The sequence below is a fragment of the Mytilus californianus genome, unplaced genomic scaffold, assembly GCF_021869535.1.
Source record: "Mytilus californianus isolate M0D057914Y unplaced genomic scaffold, xbMytCali1.0.p SCAF_10, whole genome shotgun sequence".
NCBI lineage: Eukaryota > Metazoa > Mollusca > Bivalvia > Mytilida > Mytilidae > Mytilus > Mytilus californianus.
Window position 1 is genome coordinate 10,717,466 of NW_026262582.1, and position 19,145 is coordinate 10,736,610.

A 19,145-nucleotide genomic window follows, 5' to 3' on the forward strand; every position below is an offset into this window, starting at 1 on the left:
TTTGCAACTGAAAGTACACTCATGAGGCTATCATACTGTGAATGTTTAGATTGAATTTTTTTTGAAATTGCCCTGGTGTGAAATATGTTCAAAGGAAATTGGCCCTGTCTTTTGTTTAAATTGATTTGTATTCACCTTGTAGAGATGTATAGGATATACCACGAACTACAGACACCCAGTATGTGCCATCTGTTACGTTAAGTAAACTTCCATTAATTACGTTCTCTACAGAACTGATCAACCCGTTTTGTGTTTGACAAAATCTCACTGCTTTTCCCCAATTTTCTGTCTTGTTAGGATATCCTGTTAAAGTACCATTGTCTGTAAAACAAATAAAACATAATGTTTTAAAAGTGCTGTGAATGTAGTTACTGTCCGTGTATAACTTGAAAATAAATTCAATCGGAATAGTATGTTCTCGAGGGGAAGTGCTTAAAAATTGTTAAAAAGTAAAATATCAAAAATACCGAGCTCCAATGAATATTCAAAAAGGAAAGTCCTTTATCAAATGGCAAAATCAAAAGCTCAAACACATCAAACGAATGGAAAACAACTGTAATATTCCTCACTTGGTACAGGCATTTCCTTGTGTACAAAATGGTGGATTAAACCTGGTTTTACAGCTAGCGTAACCTCTCACTTGTATGACAGTCGAAAAAAATTCCATTTTATTGTCAATAATGTGTGAACAAAACAAACAGTCATAATTAGGTAAACATGTCACAAATAGGGGTACAGCAGTCAACATTGTGTTATAATCTTTATCACTATAAAAACAAACAAATATGTCAACAAAGAAAAACAAAATGGCATATAGACAAAGCAGACAAGCAAAAATGAAAGACAAGAATACAAAAAATAACCATAGCACAATAACACAATGGCGAGATATATAAGTACCCAGCCACGCCAAAAGGATATTACCAAAAATGGACTAAACAGTAAAGGTTAATAATTTACAAAGACAAACAAAAACACAATATAACACTTGATTAAGATGATAAACAACGTCAGTACCTAGAATCTATACTTCATGGCCGTCATGTATATTTATGAAGTTGATACGGAATATTTATCAACACTGTCTTGGTATCTTCTTATGAACTTTTCTTTTAGAAAAGGACGAAACGTTCTTTGACATAACCCTGGTTCATCAAATTTCTGCTCAGATACTGGTGACGATTTATAAAATCTGAGTAGCAGCTGCAAGCTCTTGAATACCGAATGAGTTGGGAAATGTATATCCCAGATGCCGGTGAAGTTGATATATTGCTACTGAGGTGGGAGAAATTGATAATTTCAAAATAAAAATCGTCTCGTTTTTCATAGATTATGATACTGAGATGACCGCTTATGTCAAATTCGAGTTATACGTCTAAAAATGAGACGGGGGAAGCCGTGTCTGTTGTTTCTTTAATTTCTAGTTCTGAAGGATTATTTACAAAGTAGCATTTATCCCTCCCCAAGACAAGATACTTGTATCTACGTTCGCTATTTTTTTTTATGAAACAAATCAATTCAAACTCTTTCAATTTGTCTTTTAGTTTGGAATGGGGAATACTTGTGTAGAGTGTAGAAAAGTCAAATATTTTAATACTATTGCAAGATGAGAGAGTCTTAGATTGTTTGTACTCTAAAAGATCTTTGGAATTTTTTAGTATCCACATCTGATTCACGCCATCTCGAGAATAGGCAGTTTCACAATAACTGAAGCCCGGCTTTGATTGCTGATAAAATAGATGTTAATAATTTAGAAAGAGGTTTCGTGGAACATTTGGAAGGCCCAGCAAAATATCGTTGTTTGTTAGGACACTTATGTAGTTTAGTTATCCAATACAGTGATGAAAGATCCAATTCTTCATCTTTGGTTGAAATTCCAAATGAACATAGAACAGACCTATGATTATCCAGGATTTCCTCTTTGGTAAGTGTCGTGAGGATATATGTTGAGTTTCCAAGTGAATTGTCAATACCTAATTCATTCATCAAGCAGTATATGTAATGATATTTACACACAAAAACGATGTTGTTTGGGGCTTTATCTGCGGGGACAACAACATATTTGTCATGGAGATAGGACAAATGTTTTGCACCATTTGGGTCTTTAAAGATTGACGTAGCATGGGTATTGATAGACCCATTTAGTTTCTTAATTCTGATTTGTATAAACGACGTCACAGCCTTAATACATTCGGAAAGAGTATCTTCGTCTTCTTTCTCGCGTTTAGCCCATTGCCTGGCATAATACTCGACCGAATCCATCAGTATTTTGAAATTGATGGATTTAGGCTCACGATATTTCGGACCTTTGGATAACACATTTCGCAGGGAAGTGTTATTGACAATGTTGAGGTCTCCGGTAATAATGTGGCCAGCCGGATTATATGTGAATTGGGAACTAGCACAGGTGCAATCAGGAGGTTTAGAGTTGAAGTCGTCAATATTGAGATCCTGCAAAACGTGTTTGTAATTGAAAATTTTAGTTGCAATTGGTTTGGTATAGGTATTAAAAATTATTGGTACAGACTGATCTTTAAAATAAGGAGGTATTTTCGACTGAACTAATTTATGATGAAGGATATTGCCTAAGTTGACGCCATCGAGACCTTTGTTGACAAAGGAAAGTTTAAGAAAAGATCTTTTCTCTTTTTCATCTGTTCTAATGCGAACTGGTTTGAAAAGTCTGTGACTTGCAATATCCGAAATGATAGTTGTAAGTTGCTATTGGTTTGAATGAGGGTTTGTAACAGTGGTTTCCAAACATAAATTGAACAGAGAATTAAGTTTTGAAAGGGAAAATGAATAAAGTTTCGTGCGAATGTGATGAATAACTAACGGCTTTTGTATAAATGGCAGCAAGTCATTAATAGAGACATCATGCAGAGTAGGTGATGTATAAAGACGATGACCATGACTTCGTCTACGTCGAGGAGTAGAGTTGAAAATATTCATCACATTCACCGAGAAGTACTAGATAGAATACCTATACCATCAATTTAGTCACTGCAACCATATGGCGTCGCAGTTACCAATTGTCGAACCCAGTAGTCCTCTTTTTGTCTATGGAGAGGCGTTGCAAGTTGAGAATTGTTAGTCTTATGGTATATTTTTTCGATAATGCGAACTGTCATAGAAACGATGGAATAATCAGGCTGATTAAAATGCTGGTAAAGAATGTCGTTTGCATCGAGGTTGATATCTGATCTATGGCCGCACATACGTTCGTTTAGCCTTCCTTTCGTTTCACCGACGTATACCAATCCACAGCGGTTACACTCTAATTCTAAGAAGGGTTCAACCAATTTTTAGCTGGCTATCTATTTGTTTTTTACTGTTTCTTCATTCTGCCATGTTGTTGACCATCTTTTTTCGACCGCTTTTGATTTTGAGTTTGATTGCCCCATTGTTTCAGCTTGCTTTTATTTTAATCTCTTACGACAATTTATAGTTCGGTATCTTCTATTAGACAATTGAAAAATAATTTAAGAAAGGCAAATTTTAATACCGATAAGACGTGGTCAAAATGAGAGTAAAATGGGATTTCTAACCTTTAATATTTTCATTGTCCAATCAATCAAGAGCCAAAACTTATGAACGGCTAATTTTAAAATCGTCCATACCAATCGTGACATCTATTTTGTCATGGGAAAGAACTAATAAGTATTTGAAAAAGTATTGGATGAAGAGTTCTAAAGTTTTTACACTGAACCGACATACATTGGGTTTTTTTTTAAACAATGAAGGACCATAACTCAAGAACGACAGAACCGAAAATCAACAATCTAATTTAACCTCCATTTTGTCATTAGTTATACCATATTTAGATTTTAAAAGAATTAGTAACACAGTAAACTAGTTATTGTTCGGATACAGCAGGAGTCTGCCCGCCCGCCGTAATACCCCAAATACCTTTATACAAAAATGAAATATATTTTAAAAATATCCCCCAAAACAAAACTGCTACTAAAAGTAATTCGTATTATTGATACAAAAAATATATGTGTAATGCGTAATAGGCAATATCAAAGTTATTTGTTCTTTTCTTTTTGTCTTTCTTAATTCATCTTGCCATGTTGTGGATTCTCTTTTTCTGACTTGTGAGTTCGATTACCCCCTAAGGTGTTCTTTGTTTTTCTTTAAATCTCATACGGCAATACATAGTCCGGTATATTCTATCTGACCATTGAAAAATAATCAACTCAATTGTTTATTGTCTCGGAAATGTTTCTAACATAATACTATTCACTCACTGGAACACAATACTGCTGCCTTCTTTAAACATGCCATACTTCCAAAAGTTGTCTTGTTATCTTTAATGTTGACTGTTTTACATTCAACGTTATTATCTAAACGAAATCAACAAAATTATTTATTTCATTTATAAATTCTATAGTCTTTGTGTGTCTAAACTGTGTGTCTTTCTTTAATTCGCAAAAGAACATTGAACAACATTTTTTCTGTTTTTCGTTTTGTTTTCTTCCGCCGGAGGGTCAAGTTGTAAGCTTCGGTACTTTATTTTCTATCTATGATTTGTCGCTTTATTTACATCTTTGTGTTGCCTTATTCTCAGTTTTTTTAATTACTTTTAGTTGTCTTTGCTTGTGTGTTTTCTATATAACCTATTTTATACAACTGCTTACACCATCTTTCAGTTTAGATTTTATACCAAAATATATTAGAATACATTTGTTCGATATGATGATAAAACCTTGGTTACTTATAAATAATCAAAGATAGAACTCAATTGCAGTTACACAAACTTATCGTATAGACGAATGTTGTTAAGATTTTTAAATACGTAGACCCAATTATCCTTGTGTTTGTTTCGACAACACGGTCAATAAACAAATTGATGAAATTAGCATTCTTAATGTTTCCCTAAATCCAAATTGCCTTTGGGAACTATTTCGATAATGTTCGATTCAATGAAGATTTATTTGCTTCAAAGGACATATTAAACCAAAATGAAATCATATGTACCATAAAGCCCTAAAGTCAGTAGAAAGCTTTACTCCAAACACAAAGTTTTTATTTTGATAGGAATGTCCTTCTTATACTTTTTTATTAATACTAAAAAAAGCAAAACACTCTATCATATTTGCAGTTGTAAGCTATATTAAGCTACCTCACGTATCTAGAGGCTTTATAACCTGGTGATACACTACACAAAAAGTCAGTTAATTCTTTGCAACTGAAAGTACACTCATGAGGCTATCATACTGTGAATGTTTAGATTGAATTTTTTTTGAAATTGCCCTGGTGTGAAATATGTTCAAAGGAAATTGGCCCTGTCTTTTGTTTAAATTGATTTGTATTCACCTTGTAGAGATGTATAGGATATACCACGAACTACAGACACCCAGTATGTGCCATCTGTTACGTTATGTAAACTTCCATTAATTACGTTCTCTACAGAACTGATCAACCCGTTTTGTGTTTGACAAAATCTCACTGCTTTTCCCCAATTTTCTGTCTTGTTAGGATATCCTGTTAAAGTTCCATTGTCTGTAAAACAAATTAAACATAATGTTTAAGTGCTGTGAATGTAGTTACTGTCCGTGTATAACTTGAAAATAAATTCAATCGGAATAGTATGTTCTCGAGGGGTAGTGCTTAAAAATTGTTAAAAAGTAAAATATCAAAAATACCGAGCTCCAATGAATATTCAAAAAGGAAAGTCCTTTATCAAATGGCAAAATCAAAAGCTCAAACACATCAAACGAATGGAAAACAACTGTAATATTCCTCACTTGGTACAGGCATTTCCTTGTGTACAAAATGGTGGATTAAACCTGGTTTTACAGCTAGCTTAACATCTCACTTGTATGACAGTCGCAAAAAATTCCATTTTATTGTCAATAATGTGTGAACAAAACAAACAGTCATATTTAGGTAAACATGTCACAAATAGGGGTACAGCAGTCAACATTGTGTTATAATCTTTATCACTATAAAAACAAACAAATATGTCAACAAAGAAAAACAAAATGGCATATAGACAAAGCAGACAAGCAAAAATGAAAGACAAGAATACAAAAAATAACCATAGCACAATAACACAATGGCGAGATGTATAAGTACCCAGCCACGCCAAAAGGATATTACCAAAAATGGACTAAACAGTAAAGGTTAATAATTTACAAAGACAAACAAAAAAACACTATAACACGCGATTAAGATGATAAACAACGTCAGTACCTAGAATCTATACTTCAAGGCCATCATGTATATTTATGAAGTTGATACGGAATATTTATCAACACTGTCTTGGTATCTTCTTATGAACTTTTCTTTTAGAAAAGGACGAAACGTTCTTTGACATAACCCTGGTTCATCAAATTTCTGCTCAGATACTGGTGACGATTTATAAAATCTGAGTAGCAGCTGCAAGCTCTTGAATACCGAATGAGTTGGGAAATGTATATCCCATATGCCGGTGAAGTTGATATATTGCTACTGAGGTGGGAGAAATTGATAATTTCAAAATAAAAATCGTCTCGTTTTTCATAGATTATGATACTGAGATGACCGCTTATGTCAAATTGTCAAATATGTCAAAATCTGAAAATGAGACGGGGGAAGCCGTGTCTGTTGTTTCTTTAATTTCTAGTTCTGAAGGATATTTTAATGGAACCAAATCAGAAAAGTTTTGATTATTAATGGACAGAACATCATCAATATATCTGAATGTGAAATTAAATGATCTGGCTTCTTTGATCTTCTTGTTTTTGACATGTGTCTGAAGGAACTCCGACTCATATGAAAATAAGAAGAGGTAGGCAAGGAAAGGCGCACAGCTCGTTACCATAGGAATCCCGACAATTTATTTAAAAAAATTATACCTCTTAATTCAACAAATATGTTATCAATAAGAAACTCCAGCATACTGATCACTTGGTCTTCTGTGTAGCATGTTTTATCTTTTTGTTCACTGCTAACATAATATGCCGTATGGTATCCAAAAGTAATAAATTTATAGCGTATGCTACCATTTTTATATTGAAAAGCAGTGTGGATTATTTCTTTTTAACGATTTTACAATTTCACATTGGGGATGGTGGTATACAGGATTGAAAAATCAAACGTTTTGATAGAGCTAACTTCAGAAAAAGATCGAGATTTAAAATTATCCAGAAGTTCTTTAGAGTTTTTTAGAATCCGTATATGGTTAATACTACTACGCGGGTAAACAGTTTCACAGTATTTCCGAAGACAAAAATTTTGTCCTTTTAATGGACAATTACTTTGTAGAATATGCAGATGAGCCGGCAATGTACCGTTGTTTGTATGGAATTTGGCGAAGCTTAGGTATCCAATACAAACAAGGCAATTCCTCAGATTTGCTGTTCAATGTTATGTTCATTGAAGGACTGGAGATTCGCCAAAATCTCATCCTTATGATATTTTTTATATGGGGATTACCTAAGTGCTCATTTATTCCTAATCCCTTTACAAGACACTTGTAGTGGTACGATTGACATACAAAGACAATATTATTGGAAGCTTTGTCCGCAGGAACAACAACATATTTATCGTTAAGAGATGACAGACATTTAACAGCTTCTTTGTCTCTAAAGACGAATTTTGGTCGATCATTCACACAGTTTTGTCAACTTATGACTTCGCCGTTTTATCAGAGACCTGATTGTTTTGACCCATTCTAACAGTGTCCAGTTCAACTGCTTCTGGTTTAGCCCATGCTCTGGCGTAGTCCTCAATGGAATCCATAAATATTTTCAAGTTATGGTTCCTATTGATGTGTTTGTGTTCTCTGAACTTCGGACTATGAGATATCACCTTTCGGAGAGGTTCATGTTGAATTTTGTTTAGGTCCTCAGTAATAACATGGCCAGATGGCTGTAAATATAAGGCTAGTGGAAACAGTTACATGTCAGAGTTTTTTTTATGTATTCTTCTACATCAAGGTCCTACAATGCTTGCTTATAGTTAAATACTTTAGGTGCAATGGTTTTGGTGTAACTGTAGGATACAATAGGAACAGACTGATTTTGGAATTTTAAATGTTATCTCCTTGTGATGAAGAACGTTGCTGATGTTGATTGCATCAATTCCTTAATCAGAAAACTGAATTGGAAGGAATTTCCTCTTTTCATCATGTAAAGGTTCCGATCGTACTGGTTTAAAAAGACGGAAAAGAGGTACATCACAAATTATACTGACCAGTCTGTATATTGGAGAAAATGTATTTATGCATCCCTTGTCAAGTGCATAATCTCTCAAACATACTAGAAAATTAACAAGCAGTGAAAAAGAATAGTTCTAATGTTATGTAACCCTAGCGGATGATGAAAGCGGAAAGAAGGTCATCAAAGCTCCCAGATGGCGATCTAGATTTGGAAGACTTTTTTACGTTGGACCGTTGGTGATGGTTTTGCCCATGACTACGCTGATGTCTTAAAGTTGTATTAAATAAGTTCATTACATTAACCTCACTGGAGATAGACTTGACAAATGTCTTACTCCTTTGATGGTACCATTGCAACCATATGACATTGCAGTAACTAGTTCCCATATCCATAAATTTTCTCTATCTTTTCGGAATGGGGTATTTATTTTAGGGCTATTGGTGTGGTGATAAATTTTCTCGATGATGCATTCTTTCATTGATAAAGAAGGATCATGGTCCGGTTGATTAAAACAATGTAAAACGGGACTTAATGTTGTCGACATATCTTTTACAGTCTGAACTTTCAATTACTCGAGGCTTTTTAGAGCTTTATATATTTTATAGTCATTTGTCCTTGAAGGCCGCCAGTATGGTTAAGCGTGTCGTTGAGATTTTACGTATACACAAATATTCCTTTTATTGAAAGCACAAAATATAGGTTTATAAAAGTAACAAATAGTGAAACATCTTTCTATAAGCTTTTCTTACTAACACTTGTATTTAAATTAACCTTATATAAAAATGCTGTATTCGATTAGATGAAAGCATTTTGACTTTTCAAAACGGTTTTTTGTGTACACTCTTATTGGAATTGACATACTAAGGGAACTCCTTAAGATGTTTTGAGTCTGGATTTCCATGGTAAGTGAAGCATGCATATTGGAAACGTTTACCATGTCGATGTTTCTGGTCTCGCTTCATTTGCACTTCATGCGATTTCCTTAGTTTTTGATTGCTACCTTGTTTTTTATCTTATTGATCGATTTATCTGTTATCTACTGTTGCCTAAATTTAAAGTTAGTCTTAAAATAATCGAAATGGGATTAGTTACCATTAGTCGGTAGGGATATATGTTGACTGTTTATTTGCCCAGTAACCAGTGTTTAGCTACTGACATCATTCAGATAACATATTTCATTAGAAATTCTGACGCTATAACTATGTAATTATACCAAAACTAAAACAAAAATGTCGTTTGACTCATTTTGGCTGTTTTGTTTATATTTCTTTAACGTTTGATGCTTCCTAACAATTAATGAATTTTGTTTGACATCTTTGTCCTGGGCGAATATGGTGCGGATCGTTCCAGAGACACGCGTATTTAGCACAGTAATCGAAATCATACATTTCTTACATGTAAGACTTGGTAGTATTTAAACTCATAGATACCAGGAATCAAATTTTGTAAGCTGGACGCGCGCTTTGTCCACAAAAGACTCACCAGTGATGCTTGAATAAAAAAAGTTAAAAAGGCCAAATAAAGCACAAAACCGAAGAGAATTGATGACCCACAATGTGTGACCTATATGAAGTATTGACTTTTCACAAAATATATATCCCCTTTATTGCAGATGGGGACACACTGTTATATGGCAAAAATGTCCAAGTAATTGCATAACTTTGAAATACACACACAAGCCATCATCTACACTTTAAAAAAAATGTATCATCGTTATAACTTAAACCTTTCAACACAAGGCCAACCAGTCAGTCTGATGCCTTCCCAAACAGAAACTATTGACGGCCCTGTATGTTGACTTTAAATGATGAAGTGAATCATTAACAAGAGAAAAAATGCAGGGTATTACTATTGGAGCAGGAGCGGCTGACCCTTTTGGAATAGCTGGGTTGGATTTTTGTGGTTTTCGTCCTGTTCATTTTTCTGTTTTCTTTGTAGTGTACTGTGGATTGCTGTTTGTCTTTTCGTTGTCTTTACGATGCCACGGTCTTTGTTTGTCCTTTATCGATTTATGGGTTTGATTGCTTCCTCTTCCTTTGTACCGTCTTAATGTTTTTGAAGAAAAGTCTTTAATTCCCAGTTTTAGTTTGTTTTTCTTAACATTATAAATCATCGCTTCAAATCACGAAATTTTAATATGATTACAAATTCCCCAACAAAACTAACGACTCATTTGAGTCAATATTCAGACTAAAAACTACATAATAGATAATATCCAGCATGTTATATTCAGAAGTTATTTTATTACAAGAAAAAATAGTATTCACTTACCGAAGCATAATATTGCTGCCTTTTTCGAACATTCTATACTACTAAATGTTGTCTGGTTATCACTTATATTGACTATTCCACATTCACCGGTGTCATTTTTCAAAATCATAGTCGGATCTAGACAAAATCAATTAAATTTTTACCGCATTAACATATAGATTCTCCTGTTATTGTGTACCTCCGAGTATAGCAAAAAACGGCGTTCGGATATTTAAAATTATTTTTATTTGAACAATTGGTTCTACAAACTATTTTACAGTTTCTTGGTCGAAGAAATTTAACCTCAATGAATTATTTTTTTAACCATGAACCAAATTATGATCGATTATTCCTGGTTTTTAGTTATAGATGAAACTTTTAAAGTTTCAAACTTCAACTATGATAGGCGGTTTTACAACATTTTCTATATACCTCCGATATCAATTCTCATAAATTTGCAATTTACAGAAGAATACAGCTTATATTGACCAATCTGATTATACCTTTATAACACATAATATATAGTTTGTTCATATTTGTGCCTTCAATCACTTTCCCAAATTTCTAAATCTGGTGCGGGGACACCGGTTTTAGTGCTATTCATATATTACAAAATTACTAAGTATTTGTGTGAAAACTGATCTATAACTTTTTTTTCTGAATACCATTTAATTTATGGTTTGATCCATCGTGATTCAAAAATGTATTTTAGGTGTCAGACCACCAATTCACCCTCTTCAATTTAGAACGTAAAAGTAGCCCTTCCCTGACAAAGATAGTGCTTTTGATGTCATTTTTTTACTTAAAATAACCAACAAATAAGCAGAAAAGAAACTTGTGGTGAAAGAGAAATGTATTTAGACCATTTTGAGCTAATATTTACTTGTCCATGAATTTACAATAAAAATTGAAAATTAATTCGCTCCATAGTAGACTGATTAAGATTATCAGTTAACCAAGAGTTATTTTTAGTAGTAGTTGCCTTCCGAACGCTCATTTATCATTACAAGACTTTAAACCTTGGCTGAAAATTGACATGTAAAAAGATGATACATGTGCAATTCAAGATATACCTGGGTTTTTATGAAGTTAAACTTAAGGCAAAATATTTAGACAGCTCTGGAAATTGAAAAAAGTAGTTGAATAGATAGGGATTTTGAATTGGTGGTCTGACACATAATAAGGATCGTGTTTCGAGTGGCATTTATCTACAAGGATCTTTTGAGCGAATTTCATCATTTTATGCAAATTGCCCAAATTGCACTTATTGCTTCCAATCTAAGGTCAAATGGAAAATTATAATGTAATTCTTGTGGAACAATAATGTCCATTGGACATCGACAAATATTTGAAGGGTTAGCCACCATTTTGAATTTCGATTTTTTTAATGTAATTTCTCAAAAAATAAACAAAAAAGTCACATTTTAAGCCTCGAAATCTTTTTTTTTTGTGTCAATATTTGAACCATTCAGAAGCGTACGAAATGTAGAAATACGTCTAGTGTTTATGTTTGACATCGGAAGTATACCTGTGACGTCACATGGTTTTGAAGCCAAAGACGATTCAACAGTTTCGCGGACTTTTTCCTTTTATTGCATTTTAATCCAAAATATTTACTAAAATGGAATTTATTTTACTATGTGGCAATAGAATGTAGATAACTGTATTTTGTTTTAAGCTTTGCGTACGCTACGCTAGGAAAATTCAATTTGTGACAATAAAATCTGCGTTTTACGTAGGCAAAGCTTAAAATACAATACATATCTCCTAAGTAGGTGAATCATGTAGTATGTAACCTGCGTATTTATGACTTAAAAGAGATGTGGAAGCGACGAGATACAGTTATTTAAATAAACACATGTACATGCATATCCATTTATAGTATACTTATAAAACGCAACACTGGATCTCCCGAGATCGCTGAGCGGGGTACAATTGAAAAAATCTAAATAAAATATAATAACAGATAAAAGATAAAAAATTAGAAAACAAATATAGTAAATATGTTTTGGAGGGTAAATGTTTACAGAAATCCTCATCATACTGCACTTACTTTTTATCTCATATATCACAGTTACATTATCCCTATCTCCGCAGATGAAGTTCTGATTATTCCCGCATTCTGTGATGGTAATGTTTTCACATTGCACTATTTCTATATCAGCGGTAAAATAACATAAACATTTGTATCGCTGAAACCCAATATAATTATGCTTAATGTAACGCATTCGGCAATGTTCGAAACATTTAAAAATGTCTGGTTCCGCACTGAAATTTTTTTGAGTAAAATTTAGTTGTATCAGAACGGTATTCGAATTGTATATTCCACATCCTGAAATAAAACAATATTAAATTTAAAAGTAACCAAGAAAAGACTAACTAACACAAAAGACTTCTAAAAGAATATGGACCCGTATACAACCCTTTTTATGCAACACGTTATTTTCAGATATTCATCTTTGTAAAATGGATGGCTGGATGGATGGATCCAGTGGCAAAACTAAATGAAAACCAGATAGTAATGTGTGGGATCTTTTGGAAAACAAAAGGAGTTTTTAGGTATACAAATTGAGACCGGACAGGTACAGGCTCGTGAAGCAAAGAAGAGTGCTATCCGTTCTAATAGTCACGAATTGGGCTACACTGTTGCAGATTAAGCAAATGGAATGCTAAATAATAAAATTACCAATTTGAACTATCAGCCTTGATACAATGTACCCGACGCGATCCTAAAGCAATATTATTTATCGATCAGGTCTTTAATACCTATAATCTTATTTTATTCAATCAGGATTCTGATCTTTCGTATTAATAATGTTCTCCTTTTCGTGAGGCATTCCCAATTATTAACTTATCAAAGCCGAACGAATCTAAGCATCATCATCATCATGAAATAAACCAAAATTTGTATTAGGTGATAATCCCATGATGTCGTTTTATCGGATAATCTTTTAGCCTCGCAACGCAATGCGAAGCCATTAAAACAAATACACACACATCAAATAATAAAAGTGTATTCCCTATTTCAGTCCGTTGAGTGGTAAGGCTATAAGGCTTTTTTCATGTGTATTTGTTTTATTCACAGGGTTGCACCAGGAAAGATGTTTAAACTTATTGGAATTTGAATTAGATATACTAAAAAGGTTTCAAACAATTTACACATTTCAAAATATTGTTTAACGCTACATATTTCTGTTTAATACAAGTTTGAAAGAATACTGCAAATACTACATGTTTGTTTGTGAGAAAAAGTTGTAACATTGCCAATTTTGCTAGATTTTGTATTAAAAAACAAACCAAAAATAGATTAATTTGTAATTGGTTGACAATATATAGAATAATACATATCAAAGACGCGTTTGGTTTTTTGTGAGATGGTACTTTTTTATGAATAAAAAACATTTGCCATATCTTTCAAAATTACAGTTTTTTGCATTTATATAGACGTTTGTTATCTGTTTAGAAATGAGCCTTAAAACTTTTAAAACCTCAAAATAAACATATCATCAGTGATGCTGTAAATTTAGGAGGGAAATAATGGCCATTTGAAAATGGCTGCAGTGGGAAATACATTCTGGAGGAATTAGTCCTATTTCTTTCCTACAACTTCGAAAGAAATGTTAATAGCAAAACCAATTTAAAACCTGGATCGAAGTACAGACAGGTAAGCAGTTCGTGTTCCGCTCGTTGCTCTCGCCATGTTGCATCCATTCAAAATCGTTAATGATACAAATCTGGTGATTGCACAAGTTCAAATGAAAATTTATGTTTCCTTTACATGGACAAAATGATGTACGCTACCGATTGTCGTTACATATTTTACCATCCATATCTGTTAATTTTTTATTTTAATTGAGAAGTTTAAAAAATGTTTTTTTTTCTTCTAAAGTTCTTCTGAGATCTGATTTGTACGTCGGGGCCGGGACTTCTTGAGAAGTGCAAGAATAAGAAAGTTGAAGAAACCGATGCATGTTTAATTGGTAAACAGTTTTATAAATAATGTACCACTGTTGTGACGTCAGCCTTTTCATGTATTTTGGTTTCGTTATCTAGACCCAACGCTTCTTTTATCAGTCACTCATCAAATTATTCAATTGATCTCTTCGTGTTCTTGATCTCATTAACTTTTAATTAGCTAATTTACTGATTTCTGTTCGTAACTTGAAGAAGTTTTAAGATTTACATTTGACTTATGTAAATTTTTATTTGCCGTCGCTAGGGTTCAAGCCCTTTCTTGGAGTAATATTATATGTGAGTGTTCATGAACGTATCAACAAAACCTCTCGGCTACCAATCGGATGAGATATTTAAATGTCAATTGCACATAAATTAATATGATACGGTACGATGATATCATTGATTTCTTAGCAATGAGAAAATATTATTATATGTTTTTGTTTTTGTTTTTATTTGATTAAATCGACCATTTCATGTTATTCATCAGAAAATTAGAACATTGCTATTTTGATGATTAAGACATCTTCGCCTGTCTCACTACAGGTTTCGACATATTCGTTACCAAATAATTTAAACCGAAAAGTGGATTTAGGCTTAATTTTTTTCAGTAACATTATGTTTTACTGGACATTTATTAGAATATGCTTTATTTTGACAATAATGTACACATGTCTATCTCTTATTCCTTTTCACAAATGTGTTATAAAAGCAAGTAATGCTACAAATCGCTAGAAAATGCACAATTAACCGAGTATCATGCTTTATGAAGTACTAAAATATAATAACGTGAATTTAAGTCCTGTAGGGGAGCAAGAACTGGTCAGGTGAAACTGTCGAGTTGCATCAATTAAGATATCTATAATACTAAAATAACGAGGTCCAATTTGTTATCCGGCATGGGGTAAAAACGACTAATCAAAGAATTCAACTTTATATGGAACTAATAAAGGACAATGATGTTGATTAAAAAAAGACGAATATTTATGCAAATATGCATCACACTCCTGGTCTGGAACGAACAATATAAAATGGTTGCACGAACCTTAAAAAAACGTGATCTGAGCATTAAAATTTTATTGGACTTTTGTTTGCCATAAGTAGGAAGAATGTCCAGAAGGACAGGAAATACCTCGTTAAATGGAAAGTGACAAAACAATAGTTGTTGTAACACATAAACAATAACCCATTTAGAAGGGCCATCGACACATCTCCACTTCACTATAGTATCGAAGTTGTACTTCCTTATATTGATCATTAGTGCGATGGAAAAATGGAAAATATCATTTTTTTAAAGCGTTTGACATTTGACTTTCAAGCGGAGGGATATACCTTTATTGTTCTTTATCTTAATGTTTTTGTTTGTGTTTTTGATATCCTTTTTCAAATATGTGGTCACCATTCATTGTGATTTGCTCTAAGCTATAACATTTCTCGAAATTTTTTATCAATTTCAAAGTCAACAAAGTCGATCTTGTAAACAAGGACTGCATTTCCGAGATAACTGAACAAATAACACATTAAAGATACGTTATAAATGGACACTGCAACATTTTGAACAACAAAATCATTTATATAATTCACATGCTCGTCATTTCGCTTGTGTCTTCTATTCAAAGCTATTTTTCTCATACCTTTATATTCTATCCAAGGGGAATAGCTAGCATGTGCACCTATCCATGCCAACACAGGTGATCTGTTACATGTATCATTCAAAACGATTTCATTTCTTGATAACCCAGTTGCATTACAAATCCCAGTAATGTTATCTTGTGAACCTGTTACATTCTGCTTTGACAAGTAAATGTTGATAGTATCTAAAACAATAAAAAATAACAGTACTAATTTTTAAATTACGTACTCATGAAAAGAAACCAACAACAAGCATATGCAATTGAGTTCAACAACCTTTATTACCTGACTTAATAGCCAAATCACCTGGAAAAGTTTAGCTGTTGAGAAAATATGTTACCAAATTGAAAAGGTGTAATTGTCATTTATTAATTACAAATATTACAGATAATTATATTACTTCACATGTGCGGTAACTGGTCTTCTAGTTTTGTTTAAAAAAAAGTATTTATATTTTTCGCTATGACAACAATTTGATTAAATAGCTTATAAACAAGGACACTTCCTAGTAAAAATATCCTTAAAAATATAGTACTGACATATTTCGCCTGTATAAGACTTTACTTAACTAGGAAACATTTTATTTAAAATATTAATAAAGTAATTAAAGAATGACATATTTTTTGGAGAGAAAACAACTGTTTGTTTTCTTATGTTCTGCCATTTTTTTGGGATATATATTATACTCTTCCCAAAATTTTTACATAAATAGTACTTTTCGTAAATTGTAAGCTTAACTATTACGTGTTCCATCAAATTCACATAAGTATTCATACGAAAGTAGTAGTAATAAAATCAGTAGGGATAAAAGCTTCCTCGTTAAATAAAGAAATGTTAATACAATGGTTGCTGTTGTATATAAACAATAACCCTAAAAGAAGATCAAACTTGAACATTACTGAAGTGGTACTTTCTCATTGTAAGTTTAAAAGTAGATTTAAAAAAAAGATGATCTGAGATTTTCGATGATGAGAACTTAATTAGTTTCACTTTGTGATATATTGATGATGTCCTGTTACTCAATAACCAGCATTTTAATTAATAGATAGATCTCATTTATCTTTGTGCAATTGATATTGAGTATACTAACGAAACTAGACGGTCTGTTTCAAACTAGAATCAATGACAAACAGGATTTCAGTTTTCCAATTTTTAACTTACCATGTCACAGCAGTAACATACCCTCTACCATATTGTATTGCTTTTACTTATCTTAGTTAAAACAGTACGCTCGTGCATGTAAAAAAGTATACGGGCTAACACAAAAATTGTTCCAGAAGAGTTATGTGAAGAACGACTGAAATCGAAAATGAATATGTTTTGCAGTCAACCTAATGGATTAGTTGACAGGTACAATCTGTTGTTGTCCTAATCCACTAGCAAAGTGTTTTGGTGGCATTAGATCTTTTAGGATACCAGTATATTAGCCTGATCTGTCATTTATGCGATTATGTCCTATTCTAGAATGTGACATTTTAACGGAATGGGGATGTGCATGGTAGGTGTAGCATTGTAGAAGGTGACGATTAAACCTGTCGACATAAACCGGTCTGACTCCTTTTGGAGTTTATGCAATTCACCTAGTTTTTTGTGTTTAATTGACTTGTCTCTTTTAAATAAATTGAACATCAGTAAATTAATGTTGCCTTAATTTAAATAAATATCTCATTAATGGCTCCATATTTTTTAAAAGGAGACAAAAAAAAGGGACATTACATTCAATTAATTGAATTATATATCTGTTTGTTTGTTATTCTCATAATGAGTAAAATCGTACTATGCTATTCAAAAAAAGCACTGTATGACAAGCCTGTCAACACTGAGGTTGTGAGTTCGAACACCGCACTTAGCATGTGTGTTCGACGCCAATCTTAATTGACTAATTGTTTGTTTTCCTGCTGAGATCGGTGGTTTTCACCGGGTACTCCGTCTTCCTCCACCAATAACAACTGGCCGCGAAGATATAGCCAAATAAGCTTAACGTTGCAGTTAACACCAAACTAAATCAAAACAAAAACCCAAATCACTGACTTTAGTTTTAATATATTCAATCTGCAGGATTCATTGATCTACGGACGTATTTAAGGCAATTTTAATTTAATGAATCATTAAAAATATTATCTGTTAAATATATCAGCCTTCTTTTAACTTCAGGAGGGAAAGTCCCTACAGGGTCTGTTGTACTTTACATCTTATTTTCTGTAAACTTCCGCTTGTTATAATACAATAAAGTTACAATGCATTCTTGACAGACTTATAATTTTATGCGCTATCTATTTCCGGATAATGACAAAGTTTATTGTTAAGGTATACTTGTTTTAAGACACTTGGTATTTTATATATTTCCTTATATCATGAGAAATAGTGAAAAGACTTGCAAACTCAAATTAAAACGAAAATCTAAATGATAATAATGTAAAAATGAAAAATAAATATAAAAGTTAAAAGGTCTTCCACTCTGTGATCCAGCGCCTTTACTGACCAATGTTTCAAATTGCCGATCTACGATTAATATATGTAACAACTATTCACCTTTGATTGTTGTATAATAGTTAAAATTATACTGTGCTAAGATTTAAGTTAAATCATACAAGATCTCTATGAAGATCTTTGTAAAACTTTTGTTTACCATAAAGAGGATTTCAAACTTTAAAATTTTTGTTTATCATTGTCACCTTTTATTTCGGCTAGTTTGAGTTGGGTTGTTGTGGAGTGAGGGATATTTTTGTACTTTGTCAAGAGAGAGGGACCTCTTTTTTTACATTGATTCCTCCCTCAGTTTTTGGTAGGGTTCGTGTTATTCAGTCTTTTGGTACTTTGTCAAGAGAGAGGAACCACTTTATTTTACACTGATTCCTCCCTCGGTTTGTGATAGGGTTCGTGTTATTCAGTCTTTTGGTACTTTGTCAAGAGAGAGGAACCACTTTATTTTACACTGATTCCTCCCTCAGTTTGTGGTAGGGTTCGTGTTATTCAGTCTTTTGGTACTTTGTCAAGAGAGAGGAACCTCTTTATTTTACACTGATTACTCCCTCGGTTTGTGATAGAGTTCGTGTTATTCAGTCTTTAGTGTTTTATGTTGTGTTTTGTAGATTGGTGTTTGTCCTTTGGTCGTTTTTAATGTTTTTGTCATGGTATAGTCAGTTCTTTCAACTTATGAGT

At 32.8% G+C, this 19,145-nt stretch overlaps 1 protein-coding gene across 4 annotated transcripts in view; it reads right to left on the bottom strand.

Annotated features, from left to right (window-relative positions):
• LOC127717576 (uncharacterized) overlaps nt 1-19,145 on the bottom strand; it is a 34,523-nt gene that overhangs the window by 14,510 nt on the left and 868 nt on the right. For 2 of the 4 annotated variants that reach the window (XM_052223273.1, XM_052223272.1), the window contains exons 2-7: nt 15,986-16,168; nt 12,451-12,729; nt 10,419-10,535; nt 5,320-5,505; nt 4,251-4,346; nt 136-321 (exon numbers count right to left, since the gene is read on the bottom strand). In XM_052223273.1, coding sequence (XP_052079233.1) covers nt 136-321; nt 4,251-4,346; nt 5,320-5,505; nt 10,419-10,535; nt 12,451-12,729; nt 15,986-16,168 — 1,047 coding nt within the window. The remainder of the gene's footprint in view (nt 1-135; nt 322-4,250; nt 4,347-5,319; nt 5,506-10,418; nt 10,536-12,450; nt 12,730-15,985; nt 16,169-19,145) is intronic. The other 2 variants (XM_052223275.1, XM_052223274.1) reach the window with 2 other exon arrangements.